Source organism: Myotis nattereri (assembly GCF_964212035.1).
Source record: "Myotis nattereri genome assembly, chromosome: 1".
Classification (NCBI taxonomy): Eukaryota; Metazoa; Chordata; class Mammalia; order Chiroptera; family Vespertilionidae; genus Myotis; species Myotis nattereri.
Window position 1 is genome coordinate 20,244,797 of NC_138075.1, and position 20,705 is coordinate 20,265,501.

Genomic DNA, 20,705 nt, shown 5'->3' on the forward strand with positions numbered 1-20,705 from the left:
TTTCAAAGACTTTGCTTCAGGGGATGTGATCTCTCTTGTATTTTGTGTCTTTTGGAACACATATGCCTTGTAACAATTTTTACTGCAATACAATTTCAGCCATTCAGGAAGGTGGACATTCATTATTATAACCAAACCCCACACCTCTTGCTTCCATCTCCTGAAAGCCTCTCTTGCTTCCCATTCCCTAAGCAGGGCCCTTCCTGGAGCCACCAGGGACACTGTGACAAAGGGTTGACCTAAGGCCTGGGTGTGACAGAATAATTTTTTGTATACAGATTTTATATAATCAGACTTATTCTGAAACAACGTCATTTTTAGAAGGGAAATGTATCCATCCCTCTTAAGGTTCATTTACCTGACTTCTAATAAATTGATTTAGAAAGCTTTAGGATTTTAGTCACTTAATAGAACAATCATTAAATTACCCCATTTCTTTTAGAAGCAACATCCTCTGATCTCTACATTTTCTTCTGAAAACTGATTTTAAAATTGAGAAAAACTATATTTTTTGAGATGCTCTGAATAAGTATGGAAACTTGCACTTTGTGAGTAATTGTTCCAGAAATCTAGAATTTCACATTAAAATCTTCTCTTCTATGACAGGTAGATGAAACCTGCTGAGATTTTATATATATATATATATATATACATATATATATATATATATATATATATATATACACATATATACACATATATACATATATATATATATACATATATACACATATATACATATATATATGGCATAATGAAAAGAAAGTATATCCATTGATGCATTTATCTTGTCAGCAAACAAATGGAGTGTTTGGGTTGATAATGTTACTTGCATAAAGTGGTCCTTCCTAATTCTCAAAATATAAACACTGCCTAATAACTAATACTAATGGAATGCTTCGCTTTGCAAATCTTACTGTGGTAATTAAGACAAAAAAAATGGATTGAAGTAAAACAGAGACAGCATTTATACACAAAATGACAGCTGTTGCAGAGAGAACTGGAACACAGTCTGTGGCTCCAGGCAGGGGGTCAGGGGAGGAGGGCAAGTCAAATAAGAAAAAGAGAAATCAGGGAAAAGACCTGGGTAAGCAGATCAGTGTTCAGAGCCTCATACATACATTGTGAAAAAAAGAAACCCTATGTTGAATTGAATGTTGGAATGAACCACCCCTGAACAAAATCTATACGGGACTAATCTGGATTTTAGAAATGATGCATGCATATGAAATCCAACTTCTATAAAAGAAACAGAAAATGGGGAAAATGAGGCAGGAGATACGCAATGAGGATTTATACTACATTTCCCTTGGAAATACATTGTATAAATCCCTAAAACTGCCCAGCCAGTGTGGCTCAATGGTTGAGGATAGATCTATGAACCAGAAGATCCTGGTTTGATCCTGGATTGGTCCCCAGTAGGGAGCATGCAGGAGGCAGCTAATCAATAATTCTCTCTCATCATTGATGTTTCTATCTCTGTCTCCCTTTCCCTTTCTCTCTAAAATCAATACAAAAAAATATATATTTTAAAAAATCCCTTAAACTGATGTCAACACCTGGAACCCAGTTAACCCTCAGTAAATGTTTTTGGAATGAGTGCATGAAGAATGAGGAAGAATGATAACATGTATATTTACTGATACGCATTCATATTCCCTCATAAAATTTTCTGATTCTAACCAAAACTTGGCCAAACAGACTTCATGAAAAATCTTTGTTGGTATAAGATCCCTCCTTTTACAAAGGAATTAATTATTTCATATTATTAGGGATAAGAGAATAAATCTACTCTTCAGTTAATGTTCCTCCTTTAAGAATGACAACAAGACAAAAAAGTTGTAATTTATATTTTGGGGGCTAGTACCTCTTGGGTTGATTATAAGAGTATTTGCATAAATAATAAATTAAGGTAGAGGAATGGGTAGATTTCATTAATGCATTGATTTCATCATTTATTTATTGAGCATATACTATGTCCAAGGCAGCTTCAGGTCATAAAAATCATGCAGTGGCAGACATAACATAAAAATTTTAGGCTGTGCTGACATAAGACACCACTATGTGTGTGCATATATTGACAGCTATATAAGTAGGAATAGTAAGTATAGTGGCTTGACTGTGATTGGCAAACAGTTCTAGGAACCTATACATTGCCTCTTTACCTGGTAGATCATGCATCCGTTGGCAAAGTGTTTGCCTATTTTACTATGTTCAGACACATTTTACTCCTTTATTTAGCAGTCTTTCCTGGCATTCAATAACTCTGTTAACTGTGCTTATTATATCTATAGTATTTGTGAGGTCTTATATCTTTAACCTCAATCCATTTTCTCCTTCCTCTCTGCTATTTCCTCTGCTCTTCCTCCCATGAGAAGAAACATGCTGTCTTTTGGAAGCTGCTTATTTATAATTTAACTAGAGGCCCTGGGACCCCTCGGAAGATAATGACCTGCTGCCTTAGGCCTTTTCCCCGGTGGCAGAGGGCAGGCCCAATCCCTAGGTGCAGCCCCTGGTCGGGCTCAGAGCAGGGCCGATTAGGGAGCTGGGGCGCCACCCCCTGTCATGCACAGAGCAGGGCGGATCTGGAGGTTGCGATGCCACCCCTAGTCACGCTCAGGGTATGGATGATTGGGGGGTTGGGGCACCGCCCCCATCACACTCAAGGCAGCGTGGATAGGGAAGTTGCGGCGCCACCCCCTGTCATGCACAGAGCAGGGCGGATCAGGGGGTTGGGGAGCTGCCTCCTGTCAAGCACAGAGCAGGGCCCATCAGGGGGGTTGGGTCTCCATACCCTGTCACACACAGAGCAGGGTCGATCAGGGGGTTGGGGAGCTCCCCACTGTCACTCACAGAGCAGGGCCCATCAGGGGGGTTGGGGCACCGCCCCTCCTCACACACAGAGCAGGGTGGATCAGGGGATTGGGGCACCGCCACTGTCACACTCAGGGCAGGGCCGATGGGGGGGTTATGGCTCTACCCCGTCACACACAGAGCAGGGCCCGGGGGGGGGGGGCGGGGTTGGGGCGCCACCCTCTATCACCCACAGAGCAGGGCCGATCAGGGGGTTAGGGCGCTGCACCCTGTCACACACAGAGCAGGGCCAATCAGGGGCTTAGGTCGCTGCACCCTGTCACACACAGAGCCACAGGGTGATCAGGGGGTTTGGGCTCTGCCCCCTGTCATGCTGATCCGGTGCTGGGAGGCATATTACCCTTTTACTATATAGAATAGAGGCCTGGTGCATGGGTGGGGGCTGGCTGGTTTGCCCTGAAGGGTGTCCTGGATCAGGGTGGGAGTCCCCACTGGGGTGCCTGGCCAGTCTGGCTGAGGGGCTGAGGGCGGTTTTCAGGCTGACGGGTGACTGAAGCTCTCAACCGCTCCTTATTTTCTTTTTTTTTCTTTTTTATTGTGGGCCAGCTTTAGCTCTGAGGCCTCGGATGCTGAAAACAGGTTTCTGGCCTTTGTTCACTGTCTGTATTTGATACAATGTTGCGGTCCGGCTGGCTGAAGCCTGGCTGAGTAAAGCAGGTTTCTGGGGTTTTGTTTAGCTTCTATATTTGCAACATAGTTGCTTAGAGTTGCAGCTGAGAGGCCGGCAAGTCAGGCGGGGAACGTTGGAGTCCTCCGTCACTGAAGCAAGCAAGCCTCCCTGTTCGCATCAGCTGCCTGGCTGCCAGCTGCCATCTTGGCTGGCAGTTAATTTGCATATCTCCCTGATTAGCCAATGGGAAGGGTAGTGGAGTGACACCAATTTGCATGTTTCTCTTTTATTAGTGTAGATACTTCAATCTTATTTCTCATCTACAATTTAATTGAATACTTAATCCCAATCCCTCTATCCTTTCTAAAATCCAGATTAATTATAAATGTTGAAGTACCTTTCTGGGTGAACTTTTCCATGCCAGCAGCTCACTGTACACAAGAGAAGCAAACCAAAAGGTGATACATTTGCATTCTAAAGCACAAAACCATTTTGAAATCACAGAAAGAGTGGCCTTACCTAACGTGACTGAAGGAAAATTTTCTCCGGTTAGCCTCTCTTTTAACCTGTTCTCAAAGGACATTCTCTGAAACTGAGATGAATGGTACTGTAGTTCTAACTTCTGAATGGTCCTTAATTTTCCACTTCTCTGGGCATCACATATGGATCTGATAAAGACTAAGCCACAAAACTTTGTATGCCATATCTATAATTTCAATTACCCAAAGGTCCAGATATAAATTTCTTAATATATTTACTCATCATGCTATGCTTCAACAAACTCACTGAAACCAAAATACAAGATCTCATAAGAAGAGAATTACTCTTTTATCCTCCTTTTCACCATAGTCTGCATGAATTTGATGATTTTTAAAACCATGCAGGAATTTGTCAAGGAAGCTGAATAGACAGTAATGTTCTCTCCCCAAAGTCTACACCCTTGCCACAAAAAACTCTTATTTTTCTGACTCTATTTTATTTTAATTCCTGTTTAAAGTATGCAAAGTTGATATCAGAAAATATTAAAGTCACCAATATGATATTATATAATCATATCTGTGCATTTTAAAAATAATATTTTCATTTTAGAACACTAATAAACTTTTATTAAATTGATATCAGGGTTCCAAACACAGAGGGACTCATGAAGTCGAAATATTTTTATGAGTTTTGCCATTCTTTTTGTTTGTTTTGCTTTGTTTTAATCCTGACCCAAGGATATTTTTTCCACTGATTTTTAGAGAGAGGGGAAGTGAGGGGGAGAGACACAAAGAGAGAAACAGGGCCTTGCAACTGAGATACATGCCCTTGACCAGAATCGAACCCAGGATCCTTCAGTCAAAGAGCCAACACTCTATCCACTCAGCAAAACTGGCCAGGCCATGACTTCTGTGTTATAACATCAGTATATTTATCATAATGCTCTGGGAGGGGGAAAATCCAAACATTACCCAAAGATTGTCTTATCAATAGTCTTACTGATAATGTTATTGATGCAGAAGCCAATGCAACCCTGATGACCTTGAAAAGAGTTTATCATTGCTCTGAGTAGGTGGCCAGAGAAACTGAGGATGCTCATTTCATAGCCATCTATTCAACTATCAGGTATGGTTCAGGATTATATAGCCATCCATACCTGAACAGTTCTCAAAAGGTCCTCTTTTTTGGCTGCAATATGATGACAGTGTTGACCGTCACCATCATCATCACTACCACACATTTAGTATTTGTTATGGTCTAGGTTCTATTCTTACTCAAAGAGGTAAATACAATAATCATGCCCATTTACAGCTGAGGAAACTGAAAGTTGAAGTAAACTGCCCAAGGACACATACTACATTAGCGGTATTAGAAAAAGGTGAACTCAGGCTACTTGGCTCAAGAAACAGGAATATAGGAGGATGATCACACAAAGATACTATAATATATTGTCAATTTTCTATTACACTCATGTTTAATAAAAAGGATTTACATATAAAATGCTGCTATAGTAGACTTCTAGTAAAAGATTTCTGGTATAAGTGGTCACTGAAGTTTTGAATGACAATAGTTCCTACTTATATTTAAAGAAGTGAAGGGGTTGAAGAAAAACATCTATGGGTGACATTGGGCTCTCGTTTGAATTTGTGAAGCAACATTTTGAAGAGCTATTTTGAGAAAATAAATAAAAAGTTTGATAATACAACATATTTGGCCAGGATGAGGAAAAGCAAACATTCATATGTTTCTGGTAGAAATTGAAATCTGCACAGCCTCTTTGGAGTGCAATTTGGTAATATTTATCAATATTTGTGATACACTTATCTGTTGACCTAGCAATTTCACTTTTAAGGATTCATCTAATAGGTAATGCTGTACATACATGCAAAGACTAATGAAGAAAATATTTATTTTCTTAGTTTTAGTAGTAGTTAAAAACTGAAATATAATTTTATGTTAGTAGTGTGCTGATTTAATCAAATATGATATCTTCATGAAATGCAATATTATGTAGCCACTAAAAAAGAATAAAGTAGAGCTTTATATTCTTCATGAAATAGCCCTTAAGACATTTTAAGTAAAAAAAAAAAAAAGTAAGATTCAGAAAAATGTGTTAACATTGTGTCAAGAAGTAGAGGAAGAAAAAGGGGGATATGGTAATAACTATATGTTGTATACTCATAGATTAACTCTAAAGAATATTTTAAAAAATCATAATTTTGGTTGCCTCCAAAAAAAAATTTAGGGACTGGGATTAGGAATAAGAGGGAGAATTTTTACAAGTTTGCTTTTGGTTCCATGTATAATTTTTAACTACTTAAAAAATAAATAAAAAAATAAAATAAAATAAAAACCATTCTGAATTAATATTTATTTAGAAGAAACTAATATAACTAATATAATATTATATACCAACTATACATGCATACAAACATACATAAGAGTTCACTAGGAAGCATCTTATTATACTCAAATCTGGCTATTATTGATACTATCAATAAACTTACATTTGAGGTGTTTAATACATTACAAGAAATATAAAGCTTTCCAAAGAGAAGTAAAATTATGTATTACCCTTTTGAAATCAGGTTTTAAGAGCTAAAGTGGAACATAATCATTTAGTGTGGAAATAGAAAGTCTTAGGTGTAATGTTGGTAGTTTGTTGGTAATATTATATATAAGATCCTGTTTAACAATTTTCCATCTCCAATAAAACTCTACTAAGAGAAGTTATATGGCTGACAGTTATTCAAATCTTGGAATGAATACCAAAGAAGGTTCTATAATTTCCTTCCCAGAAGAGTTTTAATATAGAAGAAGTCAACTTCCCTGGTTGATCTGAGGTGTTTCTGTGTTTAAGGACAATTCAACTCTGGGATTTCTAGGTAAACCAAAACTAAAGAGAAAGTCACATCTTCTGGTACCATAGAGATGGAAGATGGAGAAAAAGCCAAAGAAGAAACCAAAATTCTTGTGTAGTAAGTAAACTACAGTTCATCAAGCCATTCCTAAATTCAACAAGAACCCCGCTATGATGCTGACTTTGCCAAAACACTAGAAATTGAGCATGCTAAGAAACTAAAGACAGAAAAACTAAGGTAAAACTAGACACTAGGTAAGCAGGTGCAAGAGAAGGATTATTTAGTACATACTGGTAGTCTTGAGAGGTATGATGTGAGAAATCATATCCTTTGATGTTAGCTTCATATAGCTCATATTATTATGTGTCTCTATAGTGATTCAAAGATAATAGAGTCTACAGGAAGTGGACAAGATTACCAAAGCTGTTTTCAGACACAAATGACTACATGGTGGCATTTGAGAATGTTAAGTGTTAAGGTCAGTATTTTATTTTATTTTTGTATGACACTCTATTTCCTTTCTCCTCTATGTCTAAGAATAAAAAAATAAACCTTGTCACAGATAAATTAGGAAGGCTTCAAGTTCAAAGTAATTAAGGAGGTTCTACATATCCCTAAATAATCAGACATAAACACAAACTCACAATTTCCATGTGATATATACACCCTGTTGTTGTTTTTTTTGTTTTGTTTTATTGTAATATTGAGAAAATGGCCATACACAGAGGAATTAATCATTGAGAGTATGGAAAGACTGTGATAAAGGGGAAATTGATATTCATTAATATGTGTTCATTATATTCATTCATGCTATATTCATTTAATTAAAATGAGTTCACTGTACTCATTCAAACCATACTGCACACAGCTTGAAAGGGAAAGAATAAAGTAGGGGCTTGAAAATCATGGGGCAGAGTCACAGTCAGACAAGGGAAGAGAAAACCAACCGTTTTACAGACTTTCACTTAAGCAAACACCCATGAGACCAACAAGAAGTTCATACCTGTTTTCAGAATTGCATGCCTCCTAGGGCACTGCCCACCTCAGAACCAAAGGAACAGGTGACATCCTCCAGAAACTCTCCAGAAAGCAGCCCTTTTTTCTTTAGCAGTGTCCCAGGTCTCCCTGGAGTTCAATAACCATGGTGACTGCCAACTCTGCTGCTCTCTTGCCATTTAAAAGTTCTAAGCTGGAAATTTCCTATTACACATTTCTAAATATTCTTACCAGAGGAATAAAATCCAACAACATCCCTGATTCAACCAAAGACCTCAATTTGCACACTTCTAATATATGTTTGGTGTTAGTAGCCAGAGAAGAATGTATAGTGTGGTATGCCTGGAGGATTTGGTAAGCAGCGGTAGTGGAGTTTGGAATGAATAATAAGTATATCATAGATATTATGGAGAAAGACAAAGTATGGGGGGGAAAGAAGGGAGAAAAGCAGAGAAGCTGATTAGAAAAGTGTTTCTGCTGCTTGGAAAGCCTTAGTGGGCACATAGCTGGGCCGTAGTCACAGACAGGGCCAGCCCACAAAGTCAACAGAGGAGGCTTTTGCCTCAAGGCCGCTGCCCTCTGTCATGGCCAGTTACTTACTCTTCATGCTGTAATGTCATCCTTCTTTCCCATGCTCTTCTATCCATTAAAAAAGACTGGCACACGAACTCTTGAAAACAGCCATTTACATGAACAAACAGCATTTTGCAGCAGTTAAACAGGGGAAAAACAGATGATGTCATTCAGTGTTTTACCTGACTTTCTGGAGGATGGGCATTCAAAAAAAAACTACTGGAAAAGTTCATGAACCTATATTCAAAATTGGTTAAAGCTTAATTCAGTATGTCCCTTCCAGGGAAAAAGCAGAAGTGCTGTAAAACGTAAGCTATAACACCCTGTGACTTCTATTAAAAGGACAGCTGGAGACAAAGCCGAAGGTAAGAGAAAATCCTCTCCTGCTTAAATTTAGGCTGCAAAGTGATCTTATTTCTTGAACTCTCACAATGAAACATGACATATGAGGAAGGGTATGCATACCTCTTCTAAACAACTTGAGATTCTGTAACAGGTTGAACTATGAATTCTCATGAGTCCATGAGAAGAGAATTAAGAGTTCTAATCACCTGTACCTGTTTTCTCTCATAATTTAGTTGCATAGTTCTTTCAAACTTTTCCACTCAAGTGCAAATAATGGCAGGAATACACAATAAAAAGGATATCTGAATTTTTACATTTCATCTTAAAATACAAATTAAATGAGATTCATGCTTATTTGCATTCTTCTGTATACTATGTCACTTTGGGGTCAATTCAAGTTTTCAGACCAAATCAACAATTAAAATTGACTTCAAGAACATGTATCCTTTACTTTGTGACTCTACAATATGACCCTGGTTATACGTACATACCTCAACGTTAGAGGTCTTACATTAGTTTAAAGGACTCGTGTCTCATTTTATTTCATTTCCATTCAACCACTCAAACAGTGGACACTATGGATTCGTTCCCTGGTGCTTTCAGAAACAGTAACTTCCTGAGAATGTTAAAGGCTTATAATGAGAATTCAATATTGATTTTCAAATTCCAATCTCGGCTCTTTACCTAAATATTGCATTAACACCAGTTATACACTTTCTACACTGTCATCAAAGTTGGGAATACATCTTTGCTGACATAGTTCCTCCCAGGGCTGCTTTTGGTGGCTCTGAATAGAAAATTCAGGTCCAGAAAACCTGCTGGTATCTGTGTTCTAGAGAAGAGTCACTATCTCCCTGGGAGAAAGAACTCTGGAACTTGTCTAATGATGATTGCCATGGCTGATCTGATGGAATCTGTGGAATGAATTGCAAGATAAAGTGTGGCTAGAGCACAAAACCAAGACCTGATATCCTGATCAAATAACTCCCTCAGTTGTCTGTTCTGCATATAAGTCTCTGAAGATGTCAGACTCAACATTGGATGAGTTTATTTTACCTTCATGCTCCCCTCCCAGCTTATTTCCTTCTGGAAACTATTGCAAAAGGAAAAGAGAAAGCTTGCTGTAGATATGCTATAATTTTTAAGAAACCAGACACAAATGACTACATATTATAATATTCCATTTATATGAAGTGTTTAGAAAAGGCAAATTTATAAATACAAAAGCAGTTCTATAATTGTCAAAGGCTAAGGGTAGAAGTAGGGATTAGCTGCAAACTGACTTAAGGGAGATTTGAGGGGAACTATAAAAATGTTCTAAAAATGCTATCGTGGTGATGTTGGACAACTCTATAAATGTAATAAAAGTCATTGAATTGTAGGCTTGTAATTGATGAATTTTGTGGTATGAAAATCATACCTCAATAAAGCTGCTTTAAGAAGACAAAATTCTCCAAAAGTCTTTGGAGAAAAAGAATGTTTCAATTAGGCTTTTAATGACCTAAATACCATGAGGAATGTCTGGCTAATTAGAAACATTTTAAAAACAGCAAAAAAGGACATTGCTTAATTTAACTGAAAGTGACAGTAAAACAAGCATAAAGCATTCTGCTTTAGGAAGTGGTTGTACCTAGATTCTTTTTTACATTTCTTCATTTTTGTTAATTTATATGGAACATTTGCAAAAGAAAAAAAGTGAATATGGATTTATTACTTTGTCATCCTGAAAATATATCTCCCCAAAAAGGTTAAACTAGTTAGCACTTGTAAAATATTTAATTTGATGTAATATACAAGTAAATGAAATGTAGAAGTTGAGTTATTTCCTTTACTGAGTTTTTTTCTTATAAAAAGACCCAAGCATAGAAAGAAGCGAACAATGTAGAGATGATGCTGAGACTTATGTGTGGTAAATTCTCAACCAATCCAATTTTCTCCTCCTGGGACAACAGGAAGACTACATTTCCCAGCTTCCTTTGCATTTAGGAAGAAGTCATGTCTGACAAATAAAATATGTGCAGAACTGATGTACGTCACTTCTAGGCAAGGCAATATGACATACTGCATAACCATCGAAGATCACTCTTCCCTATGGATGCAACTGGAAGTAAATATCTCCAAAGTGGTGGGCCCAGCTCATAAAATAATTACTTCTTTGAAGAAAGCTGACCAGAAGACCTCCCCAATTTGCATTGGACTTTGCCTGAATAAGAAATAAACGTTCTTTTGTTGAACCATTGAAATTTTGGGATGTTTGTTACAGCTCATCACCCTAATTACCCTAGTTAGTAAGTTATTTAACTACTGTAACTAATATAATATGTTATAGGACTCAAAGCATATTCATTTCTTCCTTTTATCATGTAGGCCTATCCTTTCCCTCATACTCATCTTTCTCTTTCTCTTCCTATTCCCCTACCTCATTGACTCCAGTTACTGCTCATTTCTAGGCAGAGGCAGAAATGCATGAACAGTGTTCAGCCTTCACTATATCATGACCCTTGTTCAAGAACTGAACTGCTTGAATGGGATAAAGTAAAAATAATAGGCTGCAATTCTTCATTCTGAAGAGCCAGAATGTGCCTCAAGCCTTAAGTTAAAATGTTGCATTAACACCCAGAACTATGTTTTGCCCATCCTCCTATAGAGCAGACACAAAACCTAAAGTAAAACAAACGAACAAACAAACAAACAAACAAAAACCCTACGGTGATAAATGCCAGAAAAGAAATGTCAGAGTTGGCAGCCACCTTCTGGGTCATGAACTTTGTTTTTATTTTCTGAAGCTTTTTGTAGTGGAGAAGTGCATTTTGGTTGCTCTAAGGCTTTTTGCATGATCCCCCCCGACACACACACACCCCAGGGTTTTTTCTCCCTGAACAACAAATTACCATTTCAATTCTTTTTCAAGTTATTTCATTATCAGGTGCCCTTTCCTCCTTTTCTGCATATTGAGCAAATGCAAGGAAAGAAGATAGGACCTGACCCAATTCAGAAACCACACCCACGGCCCTTGCCATCACCCCAGTTCCCCCCATTCCATAGTCAAAAAATAAAATAATTCAAATCAAAAACAGCTCATAAAACAGTAAACAAAATAAAGTCAGTTTTTCTTTGCTTTTTTAAAGAACAAAATGAAACTTGAGGGAAAACTTACTGGAGTTACAGTTTATCCTGATACAGTCTAGATGGGGAAAAATAAATGAAAGATGAAATTGCATCCTTCAAGGTAACAGCTGCAGACATCCAAAAACAATCAGTCCACCCTTCCGGGGACAGACACACGCAAGAAATGTGGCCATTTTATATAAATACAATATGCACAAGTTTAAGGGTGGGTGTATATGTACAGTATATTATTTAGTAAAGTTGGATACATATATATATACACACACACACATATATATATACACATATGTATAGAGATATATACTGGTATACATATATATCCACAATAGACATCGAGTATATGTGTTTCCCCCCAATCCTATTCTTTTATTAAGATAAAGTATTTTAAACCTGGACTTTGAAATATTAATTTTGTTAAACTTGGAAAATTACTCAAAAATTTCCCCACCAAATGCAGGCTATATGCTATGTCCATCTACAATTGATTTTTTTAAAATTTATCTAAAAAGTAGCATCAACACAATTTTGGTATTAGTAATTCCAAAGATATATTGCCAATCTGACACTTTGTATCATTTTAAAAAATCAGTCCATGAAGTTTCTCAGTGCAGTATTTAACCCTTTCTCTTTTTCTAAAAGCAAATTCCCTCCACCCTCTCCTTAGGTCAGGCCCCAAATGCTACAAAATTTTGCAAAGGCAGACTTGCCATTATCCTTAGAGTTAAGGAAAGGGTTAACACCACCTGGTCATTTCCTGTCATAAAATGGCCACTTGCAAACCGCTAACCGCACAAACACCCATCCCAGATTTTAGAGAAGTGGGTTGGGTGTAGGGGAAAATGAGCTGAATGATGTTATCACAATTGACTGTTCTGGTTTCAAAGGCTCCCAGACCAACCCACTCATGAAGCCTATCTCTGTCTTCCTGCCTGAATGCTCAGACTGAATCAAGTGCCTACAGCATTCAAGGAGAAGGCGAGACAGGTACATGGGGAGGAGGCCTTGGACACCTTTGACATCCTACCTATTTCACTCTGTGATTCTGCATCTTAAAGAGAGAAAAGTCTTTGCTTTTATGTTTGTTTGTGTTTTTTTAATGGGAAATCCAGGGAGAAAAGGAGTGGCTAATTTTGCATTGCTGGTAATCAGACAAGGTCTTCCATGCCAGAGTTCAGAGAATCTATCCTTTTATTAATATATGTTTAGAGTCATGGACTCACAGCATCAGAGGTCTTGAGTGGAGTCAATGGATATTAGCAGGGGACCGGGCAGGATTGTTACAGAAATATCTCAGGTTAATTGTTACCAAGCTGCCCAGCTGAAACTAAGTTTGGTTTATGATAGTGGAATTCCAATAATAATTTGTTTAAAATCATATATTTAAACATGAAGTAACATGACAAAGAAAGGGAGAAAGTTAAAGGGAAAACTACAGTTAGAAACGGTACTCTTCTCCTGCTGAAGGTTGACCCAATAATTATAGAGGACTTGTTGAGGATTATGCCACCATGTGAATTTCTCAAACCATTTTAAGGGAGCAAGTTAAAAGGAAGACAGTGGCAAAGGACAGGGAAGAGTGAAACTGTGTGAAATTCAAACAGGAGCAATTTCTAACACCCAATCATTCTGAAGAGGGAGGCTGGAAGCTTATTTGTTGGTCAGAACATCTGTTGAGAAAAATCTGGGTTTGGTTTCGTGCAGTTAGGTTTGTCATGTGTCGTCAACCGCAACAGAAAAGTGGGAGCAAACAGCCCTGGAGCAACTGGTACGATCACCAGGCAGAGGAGGCCATGCCCCTGGTGAAGACTGGGAAGGGAGAGGGCAGGTAGGGAGGAAAGGGTGAGGCTTCAGCTACTGGCTGCTCTGACCATCACCCAAAGCCAGAAACGCCCCTTCTTGATGTATTAAGGAGAGAGGGGAAACAGGTGTATGAGCATGATAAAGAGAGAGGAGAGAGAGTGGGCCTAAAGCAACAAACCCAAGAATTGTAAACAAGGAGTGATTTTCTCCTTTTTTTTCTGTGTAGCTGAGCATTTTATTCTTAGACTACCTGGTCTAGAAAGGGAAGTTGGGTTGGGCTCATCCTTCTAGGTTCAACCAAATGGTTCCCTGAACTGAAAGGTGTCTTTAAACCAATGTGAGGACTTGGAGCTTTCAAGATGGCAGGCAATTAGTTATTTTAAGTCAAGAAGTGAAGAATTATTGTATTACTTTACCTAAAGAAAAAGTGGTTTGAGTAGAAAAAACTATCGCAGTCCCCTGTTCATAGACTCTGAAAGGGTGGCCTTAATAGCAAGGATCTATTTTTAATGAAAAATGAATCAGGGAAATTCTCTTGGGAAGACATTTCCTTTAGATCTTTCTTTAGTAGCAAAGTTCTCTCTCTAACTTAGCCTTGACATGGTGTTTGAGTGGTGTGTCTGTGTGTGTGTGTGTGTGTGTTGCTCATTTTGTTTAATTTAGTTTTTCATTTTATTTTAGTAAATGAGGAGAAATAATCATTTTCTATATTGAAAAGTTTTGGTTGAGCATGGAAGAGATGAATGTTCCTAGGAGTTGTATGTCTTCGGTGATGCATATAGAAAACTGTAGTCAGCAAGTCCAGTTTCCAGAGAGAGAACATCTGGAGAATTTGAATGCAATTAACCAAACTGCATCACATTCCCTAAGAGCCTCCACCACTGAAAAAAGTATTCCCAGCACTCTGCTGAGGATTCCAAAGGACCACGAAAGAGGCTGCATCAATATTGAATGTTGCTGGGGGGGGGGGGTTGTTTGTTTGTTTGTTTGTTTTTTTCTGTTTGGCTCAATTTAAGCCAGCTACTAGGAAATAAAGAGATTCCTGTATGCATTTTTAAAGGGTGGCCATCATAAAAAGCCATTAGATGTCATTAAGATTGTCCTATCATTGATCCACAGTACTGATCTGTTGAGGTAACAGAAAACCCATGCTGGTCTAGGAGTGTAGAAACACAGGTTCTAGTCCCAGGTCTGCTACCAACATTTGATGTGATCTTTGAAAAGTTATATATTTATTTGTTTCACATTTATAAAACTAAGCACAAAAATGCTTTCTTGATTTATCTCACAAGGTTATTGTGAAGTTAAAATAAGACAAGGTTTTCCTGGCCAGTATGGATTAATGGTTGAGCTTCAACCCATGAACCAGGAGGTCACGGTTCAATTCCTGGTCAGGGCACATGCCAGGGTTTCAGACTCGATTACTAGTAAGGGGCATGCAGGAGGCAGCCAATCAATGATTCCTTCTCATCATTGATGTTTCTATCTCTCCCTCTCCCTTCCTCTTTCTGAAATCAATAAAAAAATCTTAAAAAGTTGAAACATTACAAAGTTTTTTAAAATATTGAAATATATTGTAATAATAAAATTGTTATAATATATAGTTTAGTTTTAAGGTATCAAAATATAATTGATCAATAGCTAACAACTTTTAAAAATGTGCTGAGTGTTGTAGGACACTTCTCATGGCTACTACTACCACACCGTCTCGCTTCAGAAAATAATGCCCTTAGAAAAGTCTGCTCACCTTGACATTAGAAAATATATTCCATTAGAGATATACTAGACTTTTATGTAGCTTAGATGTGTGGACAATTTTAAATAAATTGCAATATCACTTGCATCTGTGCTCAAACAGAGCCACAGTTTAAATGGAGTGAGGGAAGGAAGCAATCAGTTGCAGTTCTTGGGGAATGATTGAGGGTGCAAACTCTGCTTGAAGATGTATTCTATAACCAAGCAAAGGGCAATATGAGTTCATGAGAAAGAGAACATCTATGAAGGGGGACATTTTGGGGAGGGGGTAGAAGGAGAACCCTCAAACCAAGCATGGATATGAAGAGTTGTATATAGACAAATTCAAGAAATGTAAGGTCAGTTTTTTTGTTAGGTTTGAAAGAAAGTTAAATAAATTCAAACCAGTCACTGTGGTAAACCATCCCCTTCAGAGAAGAAAGCACTCACCATTGCTATAGGAGAAGCACAGTGCTCTCTAGGGAGGGGCTGACTCTCTTTTGAGTACTAGGTCTAAACTTAGGAGGAGCTGGACTTGACCCTGTGCCTAAAGGAGCCAAGAGGCAAGAGCAAAGTCTGTCCAAAAAGCACAACTCCCAGATTTTAGTGAGAGTTTAAAATAGAAAAATAATGCTTCTAGGAATGCACATGGGCTCTATGACTAATTGTGTGTGTGTGTGTCCATCTCCTTCCTCATCCCCTTTTATCTACTCCCACCTCCCACTCTTCGTTCTAATGCAGGAGACCCATCATAGTTGGCCTTCTAATATTTACAAAACAACATTTAAAAAGAAAAAAAAAATGTTGGATTAAAGGCCAATATGCATTTCCCCAGAGCCCCATGGGGCTGAATCATTCTTATATCTACGGCTCTCTCTTACTTGAAATAAGTGCAGAGTTAAAATGTTTCCATTGTGTTTTTCCATGAACTATTTGAAGGTTATATTTGGTGTATTTATTTATTTGTTTAGTTTGTGTGGTTTTGTTAGTTGTTGTTGTTAATTTCTTTTGCTGTTTTTCAGAGTAAACAATCTGGAATGGTTGTTGGTTTTAGGTAATACACTCTGCTGGTTTGTAGAAGGTAGGGAGGATGGGAAAGGAGGGTGAAAGGGACAGGGGTATGCCAGCCCCTGCAGGCTGCTCAGTACGCTCTGTTCTCAAGGCTGTTTGCTATGCGGGCCGCAGGCTTTGGGCCTTTGAAGGGTTGAATACCATCTTTTGATTTACCATGGCTGATGGTGGGGAGGATTGGAAACTCAAGAACACAACCAAGATCCAGCAAAAGAGGAAACAAAATAACCAAACACACATGGACACAAACAAAAGAAAAACCAAGAGACACACTGAAATCAAATGAGGTTGGACAAGGAGAAAGGCATAGTGTTGAAAAAGCTGCACATTGGAAGAAATAAAAAGACATAACTAAACAAGCCACTTCTCAAAACAGTCGTCTGTGTCCTAGAGGTTTTTCGATTGTTAGCAGAGACATCTTCCAAGTGTGGCCAATTGACCTGACTGGTATGAATTCAAAACCCCCTTTCCACCAGGCATCTAAGGTTTTATACAGCCTTGCATCAGATACATTCATCTACCATGTCTTCTCCATGCCTCTGACAAGCCATTCTGCTGAAGTATTTTTAAAGGCGCTCTGGACCCAAACATATTCTACATACCCAAACAAACCCAGGCTCAGAAGGCCTGGGCTCAGCTCTAGCACTAATCCTGTCAACATGGCATGAACTTTATACTGAGTAGAATCAGCAGCAATAAAGGCTTGATTTTTTTTTCTTCAAAGATCCAGAGGTCCAATTCTCCATAGAAGGTCAGTCAAGAAGATAGAAGCAGGAGAGAAAGTGAGGCCATAGCAGGGAAATCTGAAAAGTGTCTGTTATAAGTAATTACAGTAGAACAGATCATCTCCAAATAAGGCTATAAATTTGATATTATGACAATTTTTCAATATTAAGAAAAAATGGGTATGTATTATCTGAGAAGATCAGAGTAATTGGTGAGTAACAGTGTAAGGTAACACTTTATAAAAATTACTGCTGAACGTTGGATTAGAATGTCTGGAAGGAAGACAGGGATACATATCAGAAGCAACATTCTCCTTCCACATGTCAGAGACTCCAAACATATGGGATTATTTCCCCAACAGGACAATGGAAAGAACTTGACTTGAGCTCTCTACTAGGAAAGTATAAGGCGATACTAGGGTCATCACGGCCACCAGAATTCTCCATCTGAATAGTCACTCTGGAGGTAGAAACGATGCATTTATCATCCTATGCACACAGCTTAGTTCTCTCCAACCCCACCCTCCCATTTTGCCTCCATTTCCTGCCCTATTCCTGCCCTCAGCTTTGACTGTTTTGAGTGGTGGCCAAGGAGTTGGACTTAATGAGAATGTGATTGATCAAAAGATGGACCAAAGTAGCGTGTTTTACACAAAGCTAAACAGTTCCATAAAACCAAGAAAGGAAACTTAGAAAACAAATAATCTAGTAAAAATAAAAAAAAAATAGAAAAAAAAAGAAAAATAAAACCACCACTATTTTCAGAAACCAGAAATTGACATCAAAACCTCATGCAGAAACAAGGAAAAGGTGTTTGTTGCTGTTGGATTTTATCCTTGGTCTATTAAACAAGAAATGAGCAGCTAACTTTCAAGAAACAAACAAAGAATTCAATCAAATCAATGAAAATCAGAAAGGAAAGGGAAGACAAGCCCAAACAGAATGGCAGAGGGTACTTCATACGATACCTAAGTTAACCATGAGCTTGACACGTCCCCCATCCAGCTCCAAACGCAGGGTGTCAGCAGAGTCCCTGGAGGTTGTGGCTACCAGCAGCCCATAAGCACGCTGGGACATGAAGCGGAAGGACACGTCCTCAGCCTCGGTGTGCATGACCATGGGCATGATGATCTTCATGTACATGCTGCCATCGTAGCTCAAGATGGAAGCCTCTGCAAAGAAGAAGGAAGAGATCGTTAGGATGAAAAAGTGAGTTTCCCCTTGCTTTCAGCATAAGCAAAGGAGGATGGAGAGGACAGTAAATCTGCAGTCAGGTTGCTAGACCTCCATTGCCACTTCTAAGCTACGTGACCTTCTGTAGACCACTTAAACTCTGAGGTTCTATGACCTCATTTGGAAAAGTCTTGATGGCACTGGTCCCTGCCCTACTAAGCTCACAGATTTGTCATGGGTACTGAATGAAATAATGGATATGAAGGCATTTTGCAAAAGTGAAAGAGTCCCCACAAATAGTAGTAAGTATAGTTCTGTATGCTGTAGATAAAATAAAGTACATTAAACAAAACTTAGACTCCAGTAAGTATTTAATGTGGAATAAGAGGAGAGTAGCTGTTTATAACCATGACAGCAAACAGATAATTTACTGGAGAACTTCTAGAAGAAGGAAAGAGCAGGAACACAGCCTGGCCCCCTAACATCCCTAGTGGCTAGACAGTGTAAGAATATGCTTCCATCTCAATAAACTCATGAAAAGAAAAAAAATTTGTTTGGTCCAGTCAAAGAAAATTGATAAAGTTGAGCTAATGACACCCTTGAAAACCAGTCATTTTCCCATTATTCAAATAGCACTTCTTAATGAAGAAACAAACTCACTTTTATTAGATACCTTCTGCAATCTAAACACTTTGGCTATAAGCTCCCTTCACTGCCCCCCAATATGTTATGTCAATTAATGAGACACTGTGGATTTATTATTCCTACTTTCAAACAAGACACCAAGGCTCTTAGAGGGGAAAGTTATCATCTCCAAGTCACACAGCCTGGATTTTAACCCAGTAGATCCAATACTAAGTCCAGGGTCTGTTCTGCAGCAGCATGGTGCTCATTCACTTGTTTAATCATTCATTTAGCAAACATTCTTAGAGAACAAAGAAAGAGACTGTTACTCACTTTCCTATGGAGCCAATCTGTCACTGGGCTCAGTATCAGGCATTGAGTAAGTCCTTATTAAACATTTGCTGCTGCCAAATACTTGCTACCTACCTACAAACACGCAAGTGTGACAAAGTTCCTGTTCTGAAGAGAGATGTGGCAGACACAAATAACTGTGCTAGAATATAAAAATTGTTAAATGACACAGGAAAGATATATCAATGACAGTGGCCTTTAGGAGAGAGAGGCTGTGGCATACAGGGGAGGAGAGAAGATGGGGAGAGTCTGAGCTGATCTTGGTAGATGGGTGGGTTTATATGAAAGAAGCAATGGCATTAGATTTAATAGGTAGATAAAATAGCACCTCTATACACATAAAAGACAGTAGGATGCTCAGATAATAAATTATTCAATTTAACAGAAGCATCCAGCATATTTTGATAAGTAATTATAAGTGTAGCTTGAGATTGGAATAATATCAACGGACTTTGGTAGGTACTGGAAATTAAATGAATGGTTTTAGATTATGAGCTACTGCAATGTGTTCATTTGTGTACCAGGCACTCTTTTAGGTGTTGAGGACGTAAAAGAGAACAAAAGAGACCAAAGTCTTCTGTCCTCATGCATAAGTGGAATCAAAACAGGAAGATCCCAGGCAGATTACATAGAAGGTTCTCAAAATAGTATGTGCCATCACCATGACCCCACCTTATTTACATAACACACAAAAGTCCATGAAAGGCAAAATAAATGCACCTGATCATTCCTGAGAAGCAGTCATCACTCCATTAATACCCACAACATGCTAATAGCTGTACGTTACAATTTGAAAACTCTAAGGAGATCACAAATAAAGGTGTGACAGTTGTAGACACCATCACAATAAGAGGAAGTTATGATGAAGCTCGGTTCTTAGGTGAGAAGCATAATCTAAATTTTGCACATGCTCCAGATTTGAAAAAACAAAAACACAAAAAACTGTTTTATTTCCTGAAAGAACAAAATCACAAGAAGATCAATAATGATAGCTAAAATTTATTGAGCACTGTTTGCCTTGTGCTGTCTAGGACTTTACATGCATTAAGAAGACAATTACTCCTCACAGGAGCACTGTGAAGAAAACAATATTACTACTGTGTTTTATAGATGCCAGGTCACACAGCTAACTAATGGCAGAGGTGGGAATTGAACACAGGCAGTCTGATTCTCATGGCTGTATACTTAACCTTTCTAACAAATTGTCAGAGAGCTATGCTAGGAACACAGCATATTTCCTAAGGACCCAAAGCCCATCTTTGGTGCTTCCTGGTAGAGTGTGGAGTCCGTGTGTGTGTGTGTGTGTGTGTGTGTGTGTAATATATAAACACATATATGTAATATATGTGTTTCTGTGCA

General features: G+C 38.3%; 1 protein-coding gene across 10 annotated transcripts in view; it reads right to left on the minus strand.

Moving 5' to 3' along the window:
- Positions 1-20,705, minus strand: part of NRXN3 (neurexin 3) — a gene marked incomplete at its 5' end in the record, with an annotated part of 1,486,708 nt that overhangs the window by 964,754 nt on the left and 501,249 nt on the right. For 7 of the 10 annotated variants that reach the window (XM_081083748.1, XM_081083740.1, XM_081083744.1 and 4 more), the window contains 2 exons: positions 11,897-11,923; positions 18,167-18,370. In XM_081083748.1, the coding sequence (XP_080939874.1) occupies positions 11,897-11,923; positions 18,167-18,370 (231 nt within the window). The remainder of the gene's footprint in view (positions 1-11,896; positions 11,924-18,166; positions 18,371-20,705) is intronic. The other 3 variants (XM_081083746.1, XM_081083745.1, XM_081083742.1) reach the window with 1 other exon arrangement.